This window comes from Podarcis vaucheri (genome assembly GCF_965113315.1).
Source record: "Podarcis vaucheri genome assembly, chromosome: 5".
In the NCBI taxonomy this organism is placed as follows: Eukaryota; Metazoa; Chordata; class Lepidosauria; order Squamata; family Lacertidae; genus Podarcis; species Podarcis vaucheri.
The window spans coordinates 33,984,441-34,010,119 of record NC_138763.1 but is presented as its reverse complement, the minus strand read 5'-3'; the positions used below and the strand labels follow the sequence as shown (position 1 = coordinate 34,010,119).

Genomic DNA, 25,679 nt, shown 5'->3' with positions numbered 1-25,679 from the left:
CCGGGTCATGTGGCCAGAATGACTAAGCTGCTTCTGGCGAACCAGAGCAGTGCACTGAAATGCTGTTTACCTTCCCGCCAGAGCAGTACCTATTTATCTACTTGCACTTTGACGTGCTTTCGAACTGCTAGGTTGGCAGGAGCAGGGACCAAGCAACGGGAGCTCACGCCGTTGCAGGGATTCAAACCGCCAACCTTCTGATCAGCAAGTCTTAGGCTCTGTGGCTTAACCCACAGCGCCACTTCTGGTGGCCTTCAAATATTAATATTAATAATAATAATAATAATAATAATAATAATAATTTATACCCTGCCCTCCCCGGCCAAAACCGGGCTCAGAGCAGCTAACATTAAATGTATAACACATTAACATCAAATCAGGCAATCAATTAAAATACATCCTAAAATCAGATCGGAAGCAGAAAAAAATCCAATCAGATGGCAACCCGCAGATTAAGAGATGAGTATTATTATTTATTACATTTGTGACTGTATAGCTATGGTGGTCCTGTAACTTGATTGCGTTAGGTTTATTTGTTTTCCTGTATTCTTGTATGAGGTCCACCCCCACCCCCCCAGTAATAGATTATGATAGACTTGAAAGTGACAGTTTTAATATCCTGGCTGTGTGTCATTTTGTTTGGCAATGTAAATAGTTTTTATTACAGTATTATTCATGAGTTATATCGTATTATTGTAGTACTTGTACTTGATCCCAAGGAAAGCCAATATCAAGTAGCACCTGAAAACAAATTGCATTGGCAGCTTCTGTTGGGCACAGTTGTTCATTGGGAATGATCCCAAATCAATCATGGATGGCATAATTACTTTTATTTATTAGATGTCATGATTTTCTTTTAAAACACCGTTTTTGCCTTGCTCTGGTATTTGAAAGCCATTGGCAGTCCAGGCCTAGATTGACAAGAGAGAGAGAAATTGACGGGGTGACCTGCCAAAACCAAAACCCGCCTGGGCTAATACCCAACTGTACAGATGCTGGGCTGTCGTCATTCTCTTTTCCTTCCTTTCGTTGATCGTTTTTTCTTGAAGTGTTTTCCTTCTTCAAGGGAAGGGAAAGAAAATATGATTGCCACCTCAGGAGCTAGTTCCACCCCCACCCCCCAATCCAGGGCTGTGTCCGGGAAATTGAAGGGTTTTGAATCCACTGGACTCAGAACCACACATCACATGCCCTCAGAACAGCTCCTTTTTGCCCTCAGCAGTGGTGAGGGAGTATCAGTCACTGTCCTTACATTTTCTTTTTTCCCCTTTTCTTTGATGGCTGGGATGGAAGTTCTCAAGGTGGACAACCTTCTCTGCCTGACAGGGAAGATCCAAAACATTTCCTATGGCCCCTTGGATGACCTCACAGGGATCATAGGATTTAGCCTTTAAACAGTTACTTACGTTACTTAAACCCACTTACTTCAATGGGTCTATTCTGAGTATAATGACTCTGAATAGTTGGATACTGTTATACTAACTGCTTTGTACAAAGCAAGATTTGGAGTTATTTGTATGACTTTTGAAATGCTCAGAATATCAGTCCTCAATCGCATTTTGAAATAAGCTGAGTGGGTTTTGCTGAATAGTTATGTATTAAAACCTTTATTTCCCAGTAAAGGGCCCCTGGCACTTGACAACAGGTGAAGAACAAGTTTGGGAATTTGCTTTCAGGGAAAAATAAACTTAGAATGAACAAAAGGCTTAAAGGAGGAGGCAACAGGATTTTTTGGTACGCTGGAAACCATTTATTGACTATTGCAAAGGGAACTCAGTGCTTCCTCAAGCAAAGCAAAGCTGCTTTATTATTTGAAGGTAGGGATGACAAAGGTGATACCCTCCAGCTCAGGGCTCAGCAACCTTTTTCAGCCGTGGGCCAGTCCACCGGTCCTCAGACTATATTTTGGAGGGGAAAAAATAATGAATTCCTATGCCCCACAAATAACCAAGAGAGGCATTTTAAATAAAAGGACACATTCTACTCATGTAAAAACACGCTGATTCCCAGACCATCCGTGGGCCAAATTGAGAAGGTGATTGGGCCGCATCCGGCCCACGGGCCGTAGGTTGCCTACCCCTGCTCCAGCTGTTCCTGGACGACATCTCTCATAGGCCATGCCGGCTGAGGCCAATGGGAGATTGAGCCCAACAACAACTGGAGGGGGCACCACATTATTGGCTACCTCTGTTCTAAAGTATCAATTTAAAATGGAATTTGTAAAGATACAATTGCAATTTATTAGTTTAATTCAGTAATCAGTAATAAAGTGGTAGTAATGAAGTGATTAATAATAGTATTAGGTAGTAAAGGATAGCAAGGTAGGCTCTGGTGAATATTGTTTTGACTTTTTCATATAAAAAATGTGTATATTTTCTGTCTGATTTTTGTTTTATGGAAATAGTTATTTTGCTAGTACTTACTAAAAAGAATTTTAAAAAAGAAAGAAATCATGTCCTTTCTTTTCTTAATCCTGGAGCTTCAGAGTTTCTCAAAAGGGTGAGGGTTATCTCTAATGCATTTTTTTGTATTTGTGTTGACAGGAAGTATCTGACTATGGAGGTGAAATCATGAAGAAGTAGCAGAAAGAATAATAATGCTTTTCCGAAATCGTTTTTTGCTCTTGTTGGCCTTGGCAGCCTTGTTAGCCTTTCTGAGCCTTAGCCTACAATTCTGTAAGTATACCTCGGTTCACATTATGTGAGAAGTGTAAAGCCTCACAGCGTTCACCATGGCGTCTATTAAATTTGGCCTACTTTCTGTTTGCCCCCAACCTTTCTTTGTAAACCACGTATTTGAATGTAGCTCAAAGGAAGTTGATGCCAAGCTGTATCTGTGAATGGGAAATGAATGCCACCACTTTTTCAATTCTAGAAACATGAGTTCTACACAGATTCTAACCAAAGTCATGCTGATTGTGATGATTTCCTGGTTTGCATGTAACATCAAATCATTTTAACTTTATTTGCACTCAGTGGTGCATACTTCTACAAAGTCCCTGATGTGATCCTTCCCTGCTCCTGTATACCAGAGGAGAAATAAGTCGGTGGCTGTCTTTATGTATTATGCAAACCAGTGCTTGTGGATTGTTGATCTCCAACAAACCATAAGCGATTGCCAAGGTTTCTTGGGGAAACAAACCACAAACACTTATTTTCACAGAACACAAAGTTGCTCAGTTGGTTAGAGCATGGTGCTGATAGCGTCAAGGTTGCAGGTTGGATCCCTGTATGGGACAGCTGCATATCCCTGCACTGCAGGTGGTTGGACTAAATGATCCTTGGGATCCCTTCCAACTCTGTTATTCTGTTATTCTTTCTGGCATGGCAGGGGCATGGAAAGGGCTCATCAGGAACTTTTGAGATGCATGCACCAGTATGCTGCTCATTTGTGTTAAGCCACAATTAGTTTTTCAGTGCATTTTAATGCTACATGTGAATTGGACTGATTGAAGGAAAAGCCCTCCCCACCACCCTGTCTATATGCTTTCAGATAATTGCTTGACGATTTAAAAAATATTAAGAACTATGTTTTCTTTAAATAGAAATGCATTAATTGCGACTCTTTCTACAATTTGAGTAATTAAGTAAGGCATAAAATGTCAGGGTGATTCTCAAACACAAAAGCTTGGTTGCAGACTGGGGAAAAAAGAGAACATATATATACTTATTTATATTGGAAGCTAGAAGTGGAATTTGCAGTAATATGATCAACGCAAACTCTCTTTCCAGGGTTGTCATGCTGTAAATACTTATATACCATACTTTCAAACAGTTAGTTGCTTCTGTGCTAGCCTTGGCTGACTAGATACCTGCTTATGTGATTGTGGAAAAACTTATCTCAAGATGATTTTCCATTGATTAATTCAAACTGTGGTGACTGTTGCTAGTTTTTGAGGTCTCTGCTTTTTTAGACTTCTTTAAATAACCGTAGAAGGAAAGTATTATAACCTCTCTTCTTCGTAATATGTGAACCAGCCCTCATGGATTGAGACAGCATGCCTTTTTGTGATGGACTCTTACTGATTCTGATTTGGCATGTTTTGCTAAACAAATAGATGTTCCTACCGATTGGCTGTGATACATTTATATACAGTGGTACCTCGGGTTACATACGCTTCAGGTTACATACGCTTCAGGTTACATACTCCGCTAACCCAGAAATAGTGCTTCAGGTTAAGAACTTTGCTTCATGATGAGAACAGAAATCGGGCTCCGGCGGCGCAGCAGCAGCAGGAGGCCCCATTAGCTAAAGTGGTGCTTCAGGTTAAGAACAGTTTCAGGTTAAGAACGGACCTCCGGAACGAATTGAGTACTGTAACCTGAAGCGTATGTAACCCGAGGTACCACTGTATAGTGGAGATCTGCACTGGTTGCTGATTTGCTACCAAGCTAAATTCAAGGAATTATCATTATTACTATTATTTACAGTGGTTTCTTGGTTCTTGAACTTAATCCGTTCCGGGAGTCCGTTCAACTCCCGAAACCGTCCAAAAACCAAGACGCGGCTTCTGATTGGCTGCAGGAGCTTCCTGCACTCAAGCAGAAGCCACGCCAGATGTTTTCGGGAGCTGAGCCATTTGGGAACCAAGGTACCACTGTAAAGCCCGTTAACAACTTGGGACCAGTTTACCTACAAGATCACCTTACCCCCCCCTACTCCCTATGCTTTTTGACTGATTTGATGTTTGCATTGGTAGAATGTCTGTTGCTTTATGTTTAGCGTGTGCCTTGATACTGCCTTGAAATGTTGAGTGCCTTCAGCACCACACCTCTGCTGATGGCTTGTTCTGAATTAATTATTCTCTTGTCTATTTGTATTCATATTCCATATTCTTCTTGGGAGTAGAGTTGCTGAAGATCTTGCTTCCTTTAAACTCCATTTTTGGGATCTCTTGGTAGAACTGTTCACTGGCTAAGAGTACATTATTGGTATGATAAGCTTGTGTTTGTTTTCTCCTATACAAGTTCCATAGTATGGGAAAACAAGGAGTCTGTAGCAGATTATTAGGATGAGGTTCAGGGGAATTGACACAGGTAACTCAAATGATGTGTTGTTTTCTTGCTTCTTAGCAAGGGCTACAAATTACTATTCCACCCTAACAATTTGGGACCATGGTTGGGTTCTTGCAAAGATTTCCAGTAAGTAGACATGGGGAAGCAAATGAATCATTCACAGACCGTACTCAAAGATGACCTCTGAGCTGCAGCTGTCTATGAATTCAGCTTATGAGATAGTCTGCAAGCAAATTGTATTGATTAACATTTTAGCTCAATATTTTCAGCTGAATGCATCTTGGTTGACCATTTATAATTGAAACGTATGTGCCTAGGAGTCATACTTACGATGCACATATTATGTCAGAACTGCTGTAAGGGAATGTGGGGGGGGGATTTATTCATTTATTTAAAACACATTTCTTTTTGGCAGTATGTATCATCAGACAATATATAAGGGTTTTGTTGATGGCTGAAGATCCTGTTGCTGTATTATTTCTGTGTGTACAGAAATACACATTTCCTCAGCAAATACTTCCTATAGGTTAGGCTGGCGTTTGCCAACCTCCAGATGTTATGGACTACAACTCCATAAGTCCAAAGCAGATCTGCTGCCTAGGACTCATGGGGGTTGTAGTTCAAAACATCTGGACCAGGTTGGAAGTAGGTGAAGGCCATGTTAAACACTACACTTGTGCCTTCTAATGTTCTCCTGCCATGGTTTGACCTTCATTAATATTAGGATGGGTACTCCATGCCTCAGCTATTATTTATGCATAAAACTATTTCTCATGCTGCTATGTCAAAAAAATATGCCACAACAGCTTGCAGAAATAAAACAAACAAAGTTAAAAAGTTAAAAACAGGCATCAGTTAACCATTGTTAATGGTCTTAGTGGCACAGTCGCATTTATGACTGTTTCAGTTACAGATAGGTAGCCGTGTTGGTCTGCCATAGTCAAAATAAAAAAATTCCTTCCAGTAGCACCTTAAAGACCAACTAACTTAGTTGGTCTTTAAGGTGCTACTGGAAGGAATTTTTTTATTTTGATTTATGACTGTTTGTTTGTTTTTGTTCTTCGTGGACGCCACAGCATGTTGGCTATCATTCTACCCTGAGGTTATTTTGTTCTTTCATGAACCTTTATCAAATCATTCCATGCTTTCCCTCCAGCCCTTTGGTAAAGCAATTAACCTATATTAATATAGCTGCTTTTATTTATTCATTTGGCTCCTTTGCTAATCTGCTTGATGCAAAGGAGGAAAACCTTTGTCGCGGTGTTACATATAGAGTTTTTCTTTATTAATGTTTATAAACTTTACCCACTCCTTTATTTCTTCACAAATATCTCATGCTTCCTACTTTTCTTTTGCTTGTCTTTTTTCAGTTTCTGTCCTCCTTCCATAATAATAAATAATAATAATAATAATAATAATAATAATAATTAATAATTATTTATTATTTGTACCCAGCCCACCTGACTGGGTTGCCTCAGCCACTGTGGGCAGCTTCCAGCATACCGTATTGGCCCAGATATAAGCCACACCTGCAAATAAGCCTCACCTTTAAAATTCAGCGGCTTGGGAGCCGCGGACAGGACAGGCGCCGTTGCCCCATGCTCCTGGGCTGCTCTGTGCGGGGAGTGGGAGCCGCACCGCTTTGCCGGCAGCGTAAGGTCATAAATATAAGCCGAACTTTAACTTTTCACAATTGGAATTTGGAAAAAAAATGTGGCTTATATTCAGGCCAATATGGTATATAAAAACATAGTAAAACATTCTGGTTTGCGTTAGCAAATGTTTTGCTGCAGACCAGAATTAGCAAGATGTCATCTTATGAAGCCATTTCAGTTATAAATGGTGACATGTGTACATTAAAAATATAGAAACAAAGAAAATGGGTGTATTTAAAAGCTTTCATTAGCTAGAATGAATAGTTGATTTACTGTATGTATGTGGGGAGATGCAAACAGCACTTGAATTATTGTTTAGTTAAATGGCTTCAGGCTAATAATGTGGAAAGTAGCTAACAAGCCAATGGAATCTCCCTTAGTTTACAATATATTCTTTTGAAGACTCTGAGCTCCCAGGACAGATCCATTATCGTGTTGAAATAGTAGAAAGATAATAACTTTGGTAGTCTAAATCACTGCAAGTATTTTTTTTAATTTGGCAACAGTTTTTAATTGACTGTATTTCACCTGGTTTGAGAATAGGAAAGCTGTAACACCTCATTATGTCACTTAGTTGCTGTCTCCTAGAGAAAACAAGTCAACCCAATAAGTTCTGCCACAGTGTGATGTGGAGCTCATGTGCATTAGATCCTAGATCAAAGAAAGATGTAGTAGTGAATAGAACATCCTACTAAGTGGATAATGTGTGCACTGACCTATTTTCCATGAACACTACAAATCTGTACACATTTGAGTCTTGGTGGGAGTGGGTGATGATGGGGCGATGATATATTTGTGTAGTACGTATTAAGTATGTAAGCATTCGCTATATAGGCAATTGGGAGGTTAGGTGAAAAGGAGATGTGGTTTTGAAGAATATAATGGGATCCCATTCAAGACTGATATGAGGTGATAACTGGTAATTCCTTTGCAGTAACTACTTTTAAGTGCATTGCGTGATTATATGCTGTTTGAAAGAGGCTTGCTTAAAGCAAAGTCAGTTTCCTTTCATAAGTTACGTTAATACTGTGCCGGCCTAGCTAACTGTTGCTGGGTGGTGAAATCCCAATAAATAGAACTATCATATAAAGTTCACTGATTGGTTGCTATTACTGTATTTGTTAGACTTGGGCTGTCCAACGTTTGTCAATAATTCACATTTCCACAGGTAGCATTTGATGCATGGATGAGCCTCCTTAAGTCTAATTTGGAATTCAGGTTTTGCTAGTTTAGTGATAATCTTCACATTTGTTTCTGCTGCACATTTGGCAAATGCAGGGCATGTTCCTAGCAATCCTGCAATCCTGCAAAAATGTAAAAATAAAAAAGCAGAATTACTTTTAAGTTACATTGTTTTACTTTATCTATTGGCTTCACATGTCAGTTGCTTTTCAGACTTCTACCAAAGTGTTATAATTATTGAGCTACAGTTATATTTTCTGCATGATAATTAGGTGAGGTTGTTGATACTTTGCAGTAATTTCAAGGAGGAGAAGTGAGTAGGTGTATGACTACTGTCTGAATTACTTTCTGTAAGAGAATGCAAAGAAAGAAATCTGGATAAACTTTTCACATATTTAATTTTCCTCCTGTCGAGTGGAATAATCTCTGCAAAAACTAATGGGAGTATGCTTTTAAACTTAATGCTAGTTTAGTGATGCTTGCACAGCAGTCTGGATGTCTACTGTACATACAGTCTGAACAGATGTGCGTCTCTCTGATGGGTACCATCCTCAAGTATATAGGGGCCTCCCCAATGATTGACTGAATGGGAATATGGGAAATGGGAATATGGCTAGTTTAAGCCTGGGCAGTTTCACTGCCATCACCACATTTCCTTCTCAGAACCAGCGGCACATTTTGAATTCTTAAGAATTCTTACTTGGTAAGCAGGTTTGAAAGGGAAGGAGAGCAGTTTCAGAGAGCAGTCCCACTGAACAGCAACTCTGTTGAAGACAGCACAAAATGGGCTATCTAAGCACTCAATGGGTTTTCTTTATAGACTCAAAGAGAATGACTTACAGTAGAAAAACAGAAGGTAACCTTATGGAGCAGTTTCACAAAAAAGCAAATCTACTTCCTAAACTTTAAATATGCTGTTACTTAAGTATTTCTACTTCCCTAATTGCTGTTGAAAGAGCAAAACTGCCGTAGAGTACAGAACTTATACCAGATCAGTTGTCTCATCACTGAATGCTGCTTCTCCTAAGATCTAATGGCCTGAGAGCCAGCCACCAAGGAGTTAATGGCCAGTGATGGTTGTGGTATGTTTAGCCTTCCACTCCTGGAATCTTGTTAAGAAGGAAGGAGCTTCCCTCTTAGACAGACTAGGCAGCTCCTATGGCCAGTCTCCCAAGTTGGTAAATTCACTTCAACACAGTGTCCATTTGTATTGTCTCATTACCTTGAATTCAATGTGTGATAAAAGACCACTCAACTAAAAGGTAAATCTGTTCAGGAAGTTGTAAAATCCATGCATCCTTGCATTCCAGGTGGCATTGTAGGTTCCCAAACATAGTTGGAAGCCTCCATTGGGAACAATGGAAATTTAAAGATGGGGTCTCAGCTGGTATGTGTGGGAAAGAAAGCAATGGGAAATGCTGGGAAATATTGGCAGAGATATGACATATGTCTGGTCTTTCTGAGATTTTAAATAACTCATGGGAAGAGTTTGTTATTTAACCAATGCATTTTCTTCTGTACTTGTATTTGAATTTCCATTGCTGGGTAAGCAAAAGTGATCTGCTGCAATTTCAGTGTAGTCATACTTTGAAATTCGCCTTAGCTGGACTAATACTGGGGATAACCAACAAGTGAGGCTGTTGAATTGTTTTGCATTACTGCCGTTTGTGTTGGAGCTTTCCAGACACCCCAGTTCCCAGTAAATTGATCTTGTTTGGAGTTGTATGGCATGACAGTACGACCATTCACCCCTAAGGATCATTTTTCTGCATTTTCTTTTCCTTCTAAAAATGTAACTAAAAATCTGTTTTCTCTTACTGTATTTTAGATACACAGGAAATAATTTCAGAAGTCATAATTTATGGCTGTTTACTGCGGTGTGTTTGTCTGTCTTGTGTTCTCCAAATGTGTAATGAGTTTCTTAGCAAAGTATTGCACGTTGAAAAGCAATCATACTGTTCTGTCTTATCACTGTGTAATCTGCCTCATCGGTACATGTGGATATTGCTAATGTCTTTCAGAAGGAGGATTAAAATGATGGAATCTTGCTATGGCTGGTGATAAATTTTATCTTTAGACCCCTGGGCAAATTTTTATAGAGGTAATTAAAAGAAAATGGTTGGAAAGTGGCTCAGTACTTCCTGTGTTGTGCCTTGAGCATAAGACATGTTCGCGGGATGGAGATTGCTGTTTATATCCATGAACACATATTAGCATGTGAGATAAGAATATGATTTCTATTTCAGTTTCAGGCGGGTGAGATGCATTGTAAAATGCTGATGTATGTTCAGTTATAACGGGCTAAAATTATCAATATTGTCTGGTCTCTCTTTTCTTAACCTGTAGGAGGCATGTGAAAATGCATAGGGTATGTTAAGATGTAAGTAACAGTTATCATGTTTTTTTTAAACCATAAATATTAGGTGCGGGAGGTAGTTTGTATTGGGACCACAGAACACAAGGAAGGTTCATTCCAATCTATGGTTGAAATGAAAATCAGGAACATTTTCCTGCTGTGCACCTTAGGGGTGGGGGTGAGGACTCCTGTTGACACCAATGAATTGTGGTGCAGGAGCTGTTTCTGTGAGGCTGGCTATTCCACAAGGAACCCTGTAGTGCAGCCAAGTCCATCAGGCTTGAAGTCAGTGCCTCTGGTAGTGCCTGCAAGCCTCTGTTGCCAGGGAACAATAGGGAGAACATTTTAATAGTTCCTCCTTTTTTATACTGCTTAATATATTCAAAATATCTCTAAGTGGTGTACAGAAAACTGAAGTTCCACAAACAGCTTAAACAAAGCATTACGCAAATACACAGCAACATATAAAAATGTTACACTGAGACAAAGTTACAAATATATATAAATCAATATAGGTTCATTTTCCTTCTGACACACGCTCCTTCTCAGCCTCTGGGTTCTCTTTCAGGGTCCAACAAAAACAGCGAGAAGAGTTCCTGGAAACAGTAGGCATCCCCCTGGTCTCTTACTCTAGACTTGCTTCCTATGGGCAAGCCCAAGGTGAATGGTGCTTCCTCAGGCTGCCCAAAGCTGTGTCCCATTCAGCTGCACATTTTACACTCAGTTTCAGGTGCACCAGGTTTCCTGAGCTTCCCAGGGAGTTCAAAGGATGGGAAGAGGGCCCCTCCATCAACTCAAAACTTTTTCTTCTTCCTTTGTCTTCCTCTCCTACTCCAGCTGCCTGACCCACACCTGGCGTCATATATGACACCAGGTGTGGGTCAGGTGGGTGTGGTTTTGGACAAACTGCTTCACAGTGCCAATTGGGACCTGTGCCAGGACTAATTCAGCTTGCAGACAGAAGATAACACACCCCTGTTTTAAAGGGATCTCTGCAAGCAACGCTCAGATCTTGCCTGAGGTCTTGGAGAGCTTCTGCCAGCCAAAATAAATCATGCAGAATCTGAATGATTTCAACTAAAACACACAGAACTTTTTCGAAAATTGTCCTTTACTGAGGATACAGTGGTACATTGGTTCTCGAACTTAATCTGTTCCGGGAGTCCATTCGACTCCCAAAACCGTTTGAAAACCAAGGCGCGGCTTCCAATTGGCTGCAGGAGCTTCCTGCACTCAAGCAGAAGCTGCGTCGGACGTTCGGCTTCCAAAAAATGTTCAAAAACTGAAACACTTCCAGGTTTGCGGCTTCTGGGAGCTGATTTGTTCAACAACTAAGCCATTTGGAAACCAAGGTACCACTGTACTTAGTTGGTCAGCGACATAAGTACGTGTCACTTAATGCTTGGTTTGCAAGTTTGCTCTCAAACTTAGGAAGCTGTTGATGGTTTCCTTTTTAATATAGTTTTATTTTCATGCTTCTCAAAGGTGATGGAATTTGTTGATTTAGCTACTACACACAAGTCTCTTGTTATAGTGTCACAATATTGTGATATTTGTAACTGTCTTACTGTAAACTGAGAGGCCTCTAAAGCTGCTGGAGCACATTTGTTGCCTGATTGACTTGGCAAAAAAAAACTTTGCTCAGTCTGCTGTCAAGTGTGCAAATGTAGGTATTTCTTTAGCAATTTGTTTACTTTGAGGTCCCCTGTATTTCAAAATATAAGCACAGTAAACAGTTTCATTCTCCGTTTGCGTTTCTGTTGAAATAAAGTGTGTACTTGAACAATGTTACTTTATTTCTGGTTTCATCTGCTTCTGTAAATCCTTTTATTTCCCTGTTCTGCAAGGAGAGTTGAAAGATCTGTCTAGTAATCTCCCCCCCCCTTTTCTTTTTGGAGGGTGTCTTCTATTTGTGTGAATTATGCAAGGTTATATTAAGCACAAAATATATACTAAAGACCATTTATTTTGAACATATGACACATTTTGAATTGAAAGTTTGGCATTTCAAATAAGTTTTGTTTGCGATTTCTCCCTGTTTTCTCATACTTTGATAGGAAATGGACCTTCTAGACAATGCAGTACAATAAAAACAGGGCCACCCTAGGAATGAAGGATTGAATGGAATTGGGGAAGTGGAGATGGGAAAGACATGTTAGGGGATAGAAGGAGGATAGCTCATGAGTTCTTACATGTCTGTTAACATTCACATCCTTTCTTCATATAGCGTAGTGGTGAAAAAACTTTCCCCCTGCATTCAAAGTGGGAATGGCCTCTGCCTCTGATCACACTGGGGCCTTATCAGGACCCTAATTTAGGGTGGCGGCTAGAGGGGGTTTAACTCTTTGCTCCCTGCTGTGGTTCTGATCTGGACTGAGTCTCCTGCACCTTCAATTTGTATTGCCAAAGGAGGATTCATTAAACTGAATAGGTTCTTCTTTTGACAATGCTGGCAATAAGCCTTGGATCTCTATTGTAGTGGAGTAGTAAAGGGTAAAGGTAAAGGGACCCCTGACTATTAGGTCCAGTTGTGGCCGACTCTGGGGTTGCTGCGCTCTCTCTTTATTGGCCGAGGGAGCCAGCGTACAGCTTCTGGGTCATGTGGTCAGCATGACTAAGCCGCTTCTGGCAAACCAGAGCAGTGCACTGAAATGCTGTTTACCTTCCCGCCAGAGCAGTACCTATTTATCTACTTGCACTTTGATGTGCTTTCGAACTGCTAGGTTGGCAGGAGCAGGGACCGAGCAACGAGAGCTCACCTCGTCGCGGGGATTCGAACCGCCAACCTTCTGATCGGCAAGTCCTAGGCTCTGTGGTACTATGGCATTAATCCTTTGCTCTCCACTGTGGCCATAATCTGGAGTGTATCCAGTGGCCAACTTGTTTGTTTGGCAATATGAAGACTGAATTATTTCAAAAAGTTAGCAACTAGGAAACATCCACCAATGGTCTGTATGCACTGGCATGCTAACAGGCTGTAATCCTGGCCCCCTCTTACCTAGAAGTAAGCCCCAATGAATTTGCTTTCAAGTAGACAAATAGATGGAATTGTGGTGTAAGAAAGCTCATACTCCTTCAGAGCTCACCACAACACATGACTAGAATTATGCTACAATCCTAATTATGCTACTCAGAAGTAAGTCCTGTTGCATTAAGTGGGGCTTACTCCCCATTAAGTACAGTAGGTGGAGTGCAGTAGACTTGAAGTTCTACGATTCCTTCATTTTTCTCAAGCAATAAAAGATGTTAAGTAGTCCCAAATATACAACTTTATAATTGAGTCTGGCATGATAGTAGTCCTTAAATTGGCATAGCAGATGGTAAGATTTTCTGCAGTGCATTCTCAGGTTTGCTTTGTGTCTGAATTGGCAGCATTGGCATTGTACCCATTCAGCTGTCTAATCCATATGCACCTTATCTGTCTCTTCCAGGCTGGGTTTTTTGGGGGGAGGGGGCATAATATCTGCCACTGGGTTTTCTTAATTAACCATTTATTTCCCCTCTCTTTACGTAGCATATACCCACCCTTTAATGTGCTTCTGTGCTAATTAGTCTCTTACTTGTGTTTTACTTTTTTCTGTATTTGTATATTTTAGTGAAAACTACTTTGCAAGACTTGGAAACCACAAGCCCCTTCTTTAGGGGAGAGGGATAATGAACTTTGAATAGTTCTTATTATGCATATTTTCTCTTCCATGCTGATGAAAAATTGCCACGTAACTTGAAAAAGTATTTGCTGTGTGACCTACTTCCTACGTCAGTGAAAAAGTTTTAAACAGTTTGGTTGCATGGAACTGAAAGAACAGTCTGTATTTAAGGCTACCACTAAGAAAAAAATTCCAGACTGAAATGGCTACTTTCTCTGCATACTCTTTTTGGACCGTTTGTGGTTGCAAAGGAAAAAGAAAATGGGAAACAGATTTCCTTTCTTTTATTCTAATTTTAGGTAAATGGTTTAAAATTGATGATTTTGCTGCAGCTGCTTTCTTCCTTCTATGCTTTTTTGTAATGCTTACATTGCTTCCTATTCTGATTACTATGCTTCAGACAAAAAGTAAATATATCTTAATGTTTTGCAGTTCACTGAAAATACATATAAGACATAGTCAGTGATACCGAAATGCAAGTTTGTAATATTGATTTGGCTTATTGCACGGGTCTTTCCTTCTTTAGAAGTAGCTTTTGTCGTAGCCACTGTGATGCGTATATTCTTCCTATTAAAATAGGAACATTTATTATTAAAAGTATTTGTATTTTTGTGTAACTATAGAAAACATTATGAATTTGTAGCCCCTTTTAAAGGTGGTATTTTTGGAGTAGGGTTGGGGAGGATAGCAGAAGGGCAGAGATTACAGGTATATTTTGAAATATATGGTAAATTGCACTTGCATCGCACTTCCACCGGTGTGGAAAATATTTCAGTGGCAGGGCATCAGTAGTGATGATTCCACATTTCTTTTCTTTATTTCTGTTTCCAATCCCCCACCCCTTGTTGTGTGTCACACTTATGGTATGCCTAATGTAATAGGGATATCCTGGAAAACATTTGTATTTATATTTAGAGTCAAATGATAGAGCTGTAACATAATGTAACAATAGCAAAATGATGTGAATGTTGCTTATTTGTATTTTTAGTACACTTGATCCCTGTTAACCCTGTTAAAGAAGATGATCTTGGCTCCAAGAATCGAAAGAGAATAATGCCTGATCCTTTGACGGAGACACCTGCTATAGATCCAATTTTCGAAGCCCAGTTTTATTGTAACATTCCCAACATACCTGAACGCAGTATGGAAGGTAAGCCTGTTACAGCATTGGTGTCTGCTGCTTTATTTCTGTGTAATTACTGGTGTTTTAATTTCAAATGCATGCTTTCTTGATACAGAGTGCTCTTAAAAAATTTCCAGGTAGAAGCAAGCTGCTATAGTAAATAAAGTAAAAAACAAAGCTTTGAAAACCTCACCACCTACTTGGCTCAGTTGCAGTCAGTCCTACTGGATCAGACCAAAGGTTCTTCTAATATGCCAATGTGTTTCCTTTTTTTAAAAAATAACATTTTATTGATTTTCCAAAAATAACAAAAAACAATGCAAAAACAAAACAAATTGACTTCCATCTAATCCGCCGCCGACAGGGACCCTCACTTGAGTATAAGCCGAGGGGTTTTTTTCCCCCAGCATAAAAAATGTGCTGAAAAAGTCGGCTTATACTCGAGTATATACGGTATATCTGATAATCCTTTTCCCATTTTAGTATTCTCCCTCCCTGTTCTTGTCTTCTTTTAACAGTTTATAGCATATTAGAATAATGCATCTTTGTTGCTGTTGGATGTTTGCTTTTGTGTGTGCTCATGTTCTGTTTGTAGCTCTCGAAGCTACAAACATGAGTCTGACCAAACTGCGGGAGGCAGTGGAAGACAGGAGTGCCCGGCGTGCTCTGGTCCCTGGGGTCACGAAGAGTCAGACACGACTAAACAACAGCAACATGTTCTGTTTATTTTTTGACTTGTAAAGATCAGCTTATGTGTTTTTTCCTTTATTGCCTATATGGTATGTAGCTGAATATATGAACTTGGTGAATTCTAGACTTCTAAAACTGATTGTTGTTTTTTTTAAAATCAATTTTAATGTTTCTTTTATAGGTCATGCCCCTCACTATTTTAAACTGAATTCTGTTCATGTGCTGATTCGCCATGGGGACCGATATCCTCTTTATGCCATTCCCAAAACGAAAAGGCCAGACATTGATTGTACATTAGTGCCCAACAGGTAAAAGTTTTGGATTTTACCATTTCTCTCTAGGATTTATTTGTTCAGTAGAATGCAAGTACCCATAAATAGTCCATGGGCATTCTGTATTGGATTTCCACATGCTCAAGTAGAGACGTACGTACTTTAAAAGAGTCCTTTCTATCCGTAGTGCCTAGTCTATATGTTCACACAAAATAACAGTTATTTTCTGCTCTCCTCTGTTTCCATCTCTTGCATAAAGATTGCTAAAGGTTCAAGGCATGATGAAAGTGCAGATAAATAATGGAGCCTCGTTTTATTTACTGAATTTGTGTGCCCATCAATTTAAACTCTCTGGTCGACTTAGACAACAAAGAATACCAAACTACATTAAAATACAATAATTAAAAGGCAATAAAGACAATAAAATGCAGCATTAAAAGCTCTCCTTTAGAGCAAAGGAAAAATAAAATCAGTTAGCAGCTCAGATTATGAAATAAGTGCACCTCAATTACTAGGACCCCATACAACTTGTTTTGTTCTACTTCTGTTTTATAATACAAGTTGTTTAAAAGGTTTGAGTAAATAAAAGCCTTTCAAAAGGAAGACATCTAGTAAGCCTCTTTGGAAGCCATTCCACTACTGAGAAGGCCCTCTCCTTCTTCTCACCTTGTTTGCTAGGGACATGTGGAACTTTGCCTCTCATTATGATCTTATAGATACACTAGGCATATTCAGAATAAGGTGGTTTCTAGGTAAAGGTAAAGGGACCCCTGACAATTAAGTCCAGTCGCGAACGACTCTGGGGTTGCAGCACTCATCTCACTTCACAGGCCGAGGGAGCCGGCGTTTGTCTGCTTCTGCAGACAATTTTTTCGGGTCATGTGGCCAGCATGACTAAGCCGCTTCTGGTGAAACCAGAGCAGCGCATGGAAACACCGTTTACCTTCCTGCCGGAGCGATACCTATTTATCTACTTGCACTTTTTTTGGCGTGCTTTCAAACTGCTAGGTTGGCAGGAACTGGGGCCGAACAACAGGAGCTCATCCTGTTGCGGGGATTCGAACCACCGACCTTTTGATTGGCAAGCCCAAGCGGCACAGTGGTTTAACCCACAGCGCCACCAATTTAGCTAACCTAGTCCCAAGCTATTAAGCGATTTAAAGATTAAAATCAGCACTTTAAATGAGACACAGGCTAGAAGCCGGTATTGCATATAAAGCCCTGCCATAATATGATATAAACGCCTAGTCCCTGTTTCAGATCAACAGTTTTGGACCATTGTTAAAGGCAGCCCACATTGCAATATATTTGTTTTGTATCTTTTGTATCTTTGTTTTGTTTGGGTTGAATCTCAGTTTATTAACCCTCCTCCAGTCCATTAAGCTGCTTGGGCAGAGTTCTTCATCCACAGTCCTTCTGAGCTGGACATATTTTCCATGCTGGTCAATGGTCAGCTGGAATTGACCGAGTGCCAACCACATCTGTATTCTCAGGTTCCAGTAACTGAAAGCCATCTTGAAAGATGAGACCCAGTGATGCTGTACGTTAACCACAAGGGCCAAACAATCTCACCCTCAGAGTGTCCTGCAAATGTGTAACAGCTAGCAACTGAGTTCTACCTTGGCCAGATGGTAATTGGCCCTGCAGCACTCAGATATGCTCCTCTGGAAAATGATCGAGGAGGAAAAAATGCTTTCCCCACCTCTATCATTGCCACATCGTAGGCTAGATAATGGGCTGTAATGCAATCAAACTCATCATAAGATTTTTTCTCCTTCTATGTCAGGGTGTTTTGAGGCAAGGAGAACCACAGAACCACAGAATCTCCCTGTCTCTTCATTCATCCGCTCACAGTGTTAAAACAGTTTGATATATTCTGTTTGCCAGTTATCTTTCTGTAATGTTAGCTGTAGTGTCAGCTCAGTTTGAGAATAGTGCCCCCCCCCCCGTTTTTGAACACTTTGTGTGCTTCTTCAACAATAGTGAGATCCTTATGAAATGCAAGTATGTTGACTATGGATTCAGTGTTAATAAACTGCATTCATAGGTTTTAAAATACCATAAATGACACATTCCTGTTATAAATTGCTTATTGGCATCACAGATGGGAGTCTAGTTTACTTATCTGATGGTTTTGTCAAGATAGCCAGCTAGAAAACAAAAGTTCATTTTTGATGCTACGGAAAGGGTCAGAACACATGCTTAAAGATTAACTAGAATTGCTAAAGGAGGACAAGTAATACGTTGAATGAAGTTGTATCATAATTATAAAGATAATAGTTAAAACCAATCCTGGTTTGTGTTAAATGTATACCATTACACAAAGGTGAGGAATGTAACACGATCTTTTTATGTAAGTGTTCAATATCTGTAAAATTGCATATAATTGAATTTGGAGGAGGGAGCGTATTGCGGTAAACACATTTTCACAAAGAAAACTGTACAATCCTGAAACAGGGAATGTATATTAAAAGTTTTGAGGGTTGAACCTACTTGGTGTTACCAAAGTGTACTGGCAACAGTAAGCAATTAAATTCTATAATAGGATAAGCAGTTAGTAATGTGCTAATTGCAGTGATAGGATTTTTTAATGAACTTACTCTAGGGAATGAAACATTAATTGAAGAGAGATAATTCAAAGCCATTTGGAAAGCCTACAGGGTTTACCAGTCTCGGCTCTAAAATGTCTTGCTGTATAGCATTAAAGAAAATATTTTGCAGAGTTGTCAAGTGCATGTGACAGGGGTAGAAACCCCCCCTTTTTTAACGCTTAGAAGCTGTATAAAACTTAGTAGTAATTAAAATCAGCAGATCACACTGTAGAGAGGCCCACCATACATTGAATTTGGAAGGTCAGTTTTTTATTATATCCAGTGAGTTACTTCATCAAAATTTATTCAGATCTCCTGATTTAGTTGTTCTCACCAATCACTTGGTGTGATGTTAACATATATGAGAGAGTGCTGGAGGGGAAATAGTTAAATAGGTTGCACAGACAGGACCCAGGGGGGTGGAGTCAGTGTGTTTATAAAACCAGTTCTGGGAGGAGTTGGTTGGGAGTTGTTGGTGGGTAGTTGGTGGGTTTTCGTGGGTTGGCTGGTTGGGAAAGGCAGTTGGTAATAGAGAGACAGTTAGGGCCGTGGGTTCTTGAGTGTGGGGAGGTAGAAGAGATAGATAGAGGAAAATAAGACTAAGAAAGTAAAGAGCAACAACGTTTGGAATGCTGTAAAAGTTTTGTTTGTGTCTGAAATAAAATACACTCTTCTTTATTAATTGAAAAGTTGACTGAGACTGAAGTGATTTTACCAGGGAGGACCTGGTTGGTGACAGCGGATTAGTGGTGTACGGGTCAATAGTCCGTGAGACAACCGGGGGCTCCGTACGAACGCCACACTTGGGAACAACCATAACATTTTCTGAGAAGAGAATAGTGTGATATGTGTGACTTTTGATATGTTAAACTAATTCATTCCTGGCATTCCTTGCACATGGATGCAAGGCGCTGTGTTGACTTCTTTCCACCAAGCAGAGAAATTTGGTGGACTCTCAAATGCTCATCCATATGGAATTTTTATAATTGTTTAATGTGGCTTCTGAAACATGATTGGATAGAACCTCCATAGAGGCCCTCTGTACCTACCCCCTCGCTGAAATAGGGTGACTGGTAACCAGACACATCCTTTCTTTTGAACTGTACTTCCACTGAGGCATAGTCTTTTTATTTTTGATAAATGTGTAAAACAGTGATATACCTAGCAACCTTAGGATAACATGCATCAAATGAATTGGACTCTGGTCCATCAAACCAATAATAAATTGGTTAGGCTTTAAGATGCACCAAATGTTTTTACTATTTTTTGCTGCAAGAGTTTAACACAACTATTTCTATGGAAGTTGTTACTGGGCAAGCATTCGGGTTGCAGCTTGCACCTGCCATGAACAGAACATGCTGCTTAGGGAGCCATTCATATTAGCTCCAAATTTCTGCAATGTGCCTACATGCTGGCTGCACACATGGTTCCCTTCCTTTTTTGAGGAGATTTTTTCAGGGGGAGCAAAACCTTTTTTTTTGAGGGGGGGGGGAGAAACGCACTGCCCCACAACCTCTGACACATGCACACAGCTGCCAAAAGGCTGCCAAAACACGCCGAAGAGGTGGCGGAACTCAGTTCTGGTGAGTTACGGCTAAAAAAAGCCCTGTTAAAGGGCTTATCTAAAGCTAGAAGAGAGGGAGATGAACTTCATTGTGTGACGTTGCAGAGAGGAGTTGAGGGGATCAGCAGCTGTGGAGGCAAATTGAGCAAGAGCTATCTCTAAATAATTGCAGGACTATTTTAGGAACTTTCTAGTTAGGCTTGTAGTGTAGCAAAGAAGTTCTTAATAATGACATAGTGACTTCTGTGAAAGTACAGTTGTTTGTAGTGAGAATTAAAACAATGGTAGAACTGCCACACATACGTTCATACTGACAGCTGTTTAAGATCAGTTATTTTTTCATTATAATTTGTATTTGTTAAAGCTCTTTGGACTTTGTGTTGCGTTAAGTATCCCATTTGTATTCCACCCCATTCTCCATTTCATTTAGTATTCCACAGATGGAGTTCATTAATTACGCAGATTATGCTGCAGCCCTATGGACTTCTAATGGATATGCAGGATAGCTTAAGGTGTCCTGCTTGGGCTTTGTGAATTAAGAAGTGTGGTATATAAATAGTGAAGAATGAATGTAAGAAAATAGACCAAGTCCCTGGGGATTTTTCCTGTCAAATTTCAATTAACATTTTCAAATCAAGGTAGATTTCCACAGAGAAAACTTGTTTTTGTAGCTGTTCACCAGAATAATTAACTTTCTATTTGTGTGTGTGTGTGTGTGTGTGTGTGGATTTAGATACATCATACTTAGGCTTTGTATTAATTTCAGATGTGAAAGATATGCTGCTTGATTAAAATCTGTTCAGAATGCCACCATCTAGTTTTATAAAAAAGTGTAAAGGACCCCTGACAGTTAAGTCCAGTCACAGACGACTCTGGGGTTGCGGCACTCATCTTGCTTTACAGGCCAAGGGAGCCGGCGTTTGTCCACAGACAGTTTTTCCAGGTCATGTGCCCAGCATGACTAAGCCGCTTCTGGCGCAACGGAACACTGAAACCAGAGCAGTGCACGGAAATGCTGTTTACCTTCCTGCCAGAGCAGTACCTGTTTATCTACTTGCACTTTGACGTGCTTTTGAACTGCTAGGTTGGCAGGAGCAGGGACTGAGCAATGAGAGCTCATCCCGTCGCGGGGATTCGAACCGCCAGCCTTCTGATCGGCAAGCCCAAGAGGCTCAGTGGTTTAGACCATAGTGCCACCCACGTCCCTATCTAGTTTTATAGTCAATAGTAATGAAATAGCAAAAAGAAAAGAAATGTATATACCAGTTAAAAGAGGCAAATACAAGCTCTGTTATTTCATACTTCAATGGCTATAACAACAACAACAATGGCAAAACTAACATTATTTTTTTGAAACCTAGTCAGGTAAGTTTTCATTCCGGGGATGTCATTCAGAGGTGCTCATGTATATAGTGTACAAATTATTCCAGCAGGGTCTTTTGTGTCTGATGTCCTCCCAGCAACTCCTGTAATCAAACTTTTTGAGCAGTTAGAGATCCACCGGGCAAAAGCTAACGCCATGTTTTTCTTTCCCCTTTAATCTCTTGATCAGCAGCTGTTGTGTCAAGGGAGCTTAAAATGGGAGGTCTGCTTGCTGATGTCAAACTTTTGTACTCAATATGCATTTCAGAATATCCTCTGATTGGCAGAACATTCTGTTGGAGGGTTTTCTTCAATACATTGGAAGTGCTGTAAATGAAAAAGAAAATTAGTTCAACTAGTAAAAATATGGGATGGATTTCAGTTCGTGCCTCATTGAATAATCTTTGAGCCATGGGTGGGGTCTGCAAACAAAAGGGGGGCAGATGCTATTTTTCTTGGCTGTCTTCCCCCTGTAGCCCCAACAGCCCTGATAAATTAGCCCCAGAGACTTAGGAGATCCTCAGAGCAGGCTGCAAGATGTCAGCGGAAGGGGAATCAGCAAAAATTGCCTCCCTCTCTCTTATTTTTATGGCATTTGTGCTGGATTAAAAGCTATTCCATGTGTACAAAGGCATAAATTGGATTCTAGCCACGGTTAGAGTTATAGGCTTTTTGATAATTCACTTCAACATGCTAAAGATTTGTTGTGTTACGGCTAAAATCTGGGTGCGGGGTTACTCTGCCACCCAGCTCATCGGACTAAGTCCGTGGGTCCCTGCGGAAGAAAATGAGCTCAGCCGGACGCAGGAGCAAACGGCAGAAGATCCAAGTTTATTGCGCAACAGGTTCAAGGCGAGATTGAACAGCGAGAAAGGGGGTGACATGAACTTTTGAAATTTCCCTCCATGTCCCAGAATACAGTGCAAAATACCTCCCAGTTACATCACGAATACATTAAGGAAAGGTTGGGTTACACAGATTACATCATGAATACATTAAGGAGAGGTTGGGTTACACTGGATTAACATATGGAGGAGGGAGGGGGAATATGCAGAGCTGGAGATATGCGCAGATAAGCACATCCTGAGAAGACAATGGTCCATGTACGCATAGTCTGTCACCTGGCATTGCCCGAGGAAAGGTTTGGCAGAGTGATTTTGACAGGATTACTTGAGAGATTATGGAGGACAGGGGAGGGGTGATGGAGTCCTAGAGAAATTGAGCAAATATATTGTAGTGAAGAAGACATGCCCCCCCCTTTCCGTAACAGTCCCCCATTCGGAGATAGATTTGCATTAAAGTTCTGTAAGAACTTGCAAATCTTTTCTCCGCACCCTAAATCTCGGTGAATGTAGGTTTTCCCTGTGAGTGGGAATACGCTCTAATGGAAAGGAGGTGGGTTGAGCAGGGCAGCAAAAGAGGGAGCAACACGGACGAATACAATGTACACGCGTGTTATATATATGCGCTAAATAATAACTTGGTATCTACCGTACCAGATGTGTGGGTTTATGCAAACCTGAAAGGGACTTGCATATCATGCTGCTTTAAGGATATTTGCACAGAAATATAATGGTGTAACAGTACACATAGCTAGACATAGGATATCACGTAAATTAATATTTTGTTGCTCAGTTACTTGTGGTATTCTAGCACCTTGGAAGAAATATTTTCTCAATAGTGATCTATGCTTTACATTTAGGCAGGAAGGTCCACTAATGACTGCAAAGTGCAGTTTGCTTCCCCCCCCCCGCCATTTTGTGTTCTCAGGTGTCAAGGTAGCTCTTCTGTGGTCTCACACTGACATAGTGCTACAGCAACACATCCTGTCTGTTGAATCCCCTCAGGGCTTTCATTTAACCATGTCGCCTGGCATTCACCATAGCTGGCACAGGTTTGGGCATCTCTGAGGGAGATGTCTTCGCCTTGGCCTTTAGCTATGGGATTTTATTATAGGCTGTGGTTTTGCACGCATGGGGGTTGCTCACTTGCACTTAAAGGACCAAAAGGCTAATTGCAGCCTGGATACACGTGCCCAATTCAAACTGAGTCCAATTTGAATTTATCTTGCCCCATGGTTCTCAACTCTTCAAACCAATCTGTTAAAAGAAAACCATTCTTAACAAGGGCAGTTGTCCAAATAAGTCAATTTAAGTCTATAAGGAATCATTCCTGCTAAACCAAAGCATATCCACCTTCATGTTTCTTAGAAGCTTCTCCTTGGTAAAGCAAGTTTTAGCACATTTTTAAAATGGGTAGGGAAGGTTGGCATAGTGCCAGGTGGGACAACGAATTGTGGTTATCTAAACATTGGACTACACAATAGTGTGAGCTATTAGAAAGTATAAAATGCATGAGAATTCTCCACTGGTGTGTAAGGAATAAGACATTAAACATAAAAACAGTTACACACAATAAATTGCCCCCCTTTGTGGAAATCACACTGTCAGACACATTTCAACATTCTTACATAATAACACATAATACAAAACAAACTAATTAAATATCAGTTACATATCTTGACACAATTGTGATCTTTTATGCATGTATCTTTTGAATCCTGGAGCACAGTCTTAAGGTTCAAAAGTGAGAAAATGTCCTTGCAATTCAACTCCTCCCCTTAGCCATGAGGGGTTGTTGCTGCTTTTCATCACTGCACATCTGTAGAAGTGATATCCTGTAAGGGGCAGGGTTTGGGGGCTTAAAGACAGTTAGAAAAGGGAGGGGGCAAAGGGCGAAAAGGATGTCCTTCGGTTTCTGTTGGAAGTTGCAAATAATAAAATCTTAGCGAATTAAGCGTTTCATTCATCCCAATATTATTATCACATTTTCCTATAACTACTGTTATTATCTGCCAAGTTTGTTTGCTTTCCTTCACCTTGGAGGGAAAGAGAACTGTAAAAAATACAAAGGTTAAAAAATACAAAAGAAAGCAAAAAATTAGATTACCAGTCAGATGAAAACAAACTTGACACAAAAACATCAGATTTAGAAAATAACTATTATTAAATAGTACAGAGATATTATCAAAACCACACATATTACTACTGGACTGAAAAAAAAATGGAAAAACAATGAGGAAAACTTAAAATTCACCATGTGCTATTCAATAAAAGAACTTCATGAGACTGACTTTCAACATGTGATGAACATGTCCCCCAAAGTAAAACACAAACACACAAAAATGAGCTATGAGGAACCAAAAATAAATAAATGCTAAGACACACAATTAATAAGTAACCTGAAGTAATCTGTTTTGGCATTCTAACATCCCAAATGAAAATAAAAGTGTTTCTTGATGTGACATCAGCTGTAATGTTAATAGCGGAATACTGGGAAATGAGTTAATACCAATAAAATGAATGGCAATTTAAAGTTGTGCAGGTACCTTGCACTAGCCAAAATGACAGAATTAGTAAGAAATGCTCAGGCCAAAGGTAAACAAGTACCATTCCACAAACAATGTTTGGTTGTGCTTCGATTAACTTCATAGACATCATGGAGAAACTGATTAAATAAATGAAGACAGATTATTTGTAACTTAAAAAATGTCAAAGGCACAAAGAGATAGAGGTCACTAATACAGCAGGGATTCAGACTTGTTTCACAGAACAGAAAGAAAGTTGCTGTGGGAGGAAAAAGGGACAAACACTTTGTTATCGGGGTTCACATATCCTGTTAAAAGGGAAAATTATTTCATGTGAGAAGCTTGTCAGGAAATGCTGTTCCTAAAATTCCCATTGAGGGGGGGAATGCTTTGATATTTACCTGTGAAAAGAATTTGGCATGTTAAGATTTGGAACCTGGAAAGCTCTTGACTTTTGATGGGCTAGTTTTTTTTTGTTGTTTTTTTTTGTAGCCTTTTGTCTTAAGTAGCCCCTGGAGCAAAGACAGATTAAGGGTGATTTCCCTCAATGGTTCTGACTTTTCTTTTACATTTGGAAGAAACCTCCTCTCCCTCCTTACAGTCCCCCCCCGTCCTCTCTCTCTCTCTTCTTTAGCTGATCTAGCCTCTGTGCATGTGCAGAGTTCATGTCTCAGCAAACCTTTTGTACTATTGAAAATGTTGCATCCTTTGGCTAAATTAACATTTGAATAAGGGAAGGGAAGGGTATGGAGTAGATTTTGAAAACAGGGTTTGATTTTAAACAAAAAAGAGAAACTCAGCAATTTAAGTATTTACCAAAGCTAGCGATTTCGGCCCAAGCAAACGAGACTGCTT

The 25,679-nt window shown here is 40.0% G+C and overlaps 1 protein-coding gene across 2 annotated transcripts in view; it reads left to right on the top strand.

Moving 5' to 3' along the window:
* PXYLP1 (2-phosphoxylose phosphatase 1) overlaps positions 1-25,679 on the top strand; it is a 69,460-nt gene that overhangs the window by 25,150 nt on the left and 18,631 nt on the right. The window contains exons 2-4 of one of the 2 annotated variants that reach the window (XM_082221847.1): positions 2,544-2,675; positions 14,844-15,005; positions 15,850-15,976. In XM_082221847.1, coding sequence (XP_082077973.1) covers positions 2,597-2,675; positions 14,844-15,005; positions 15,850-15,976 — 368 coding nt within the window. In that variant the 5' untranslated portion in view covers positions 2,544-2,596. Of the gene's footprint in view, positions 1-2,543; positions 2,676-13,892; positions 14,155-14,843; positions 15,006-15,849; positions 15,977-25,679 lie in introns of those variants that run through there. The other variant, XM_082221846.1, reaches the window with a different exon arrangement.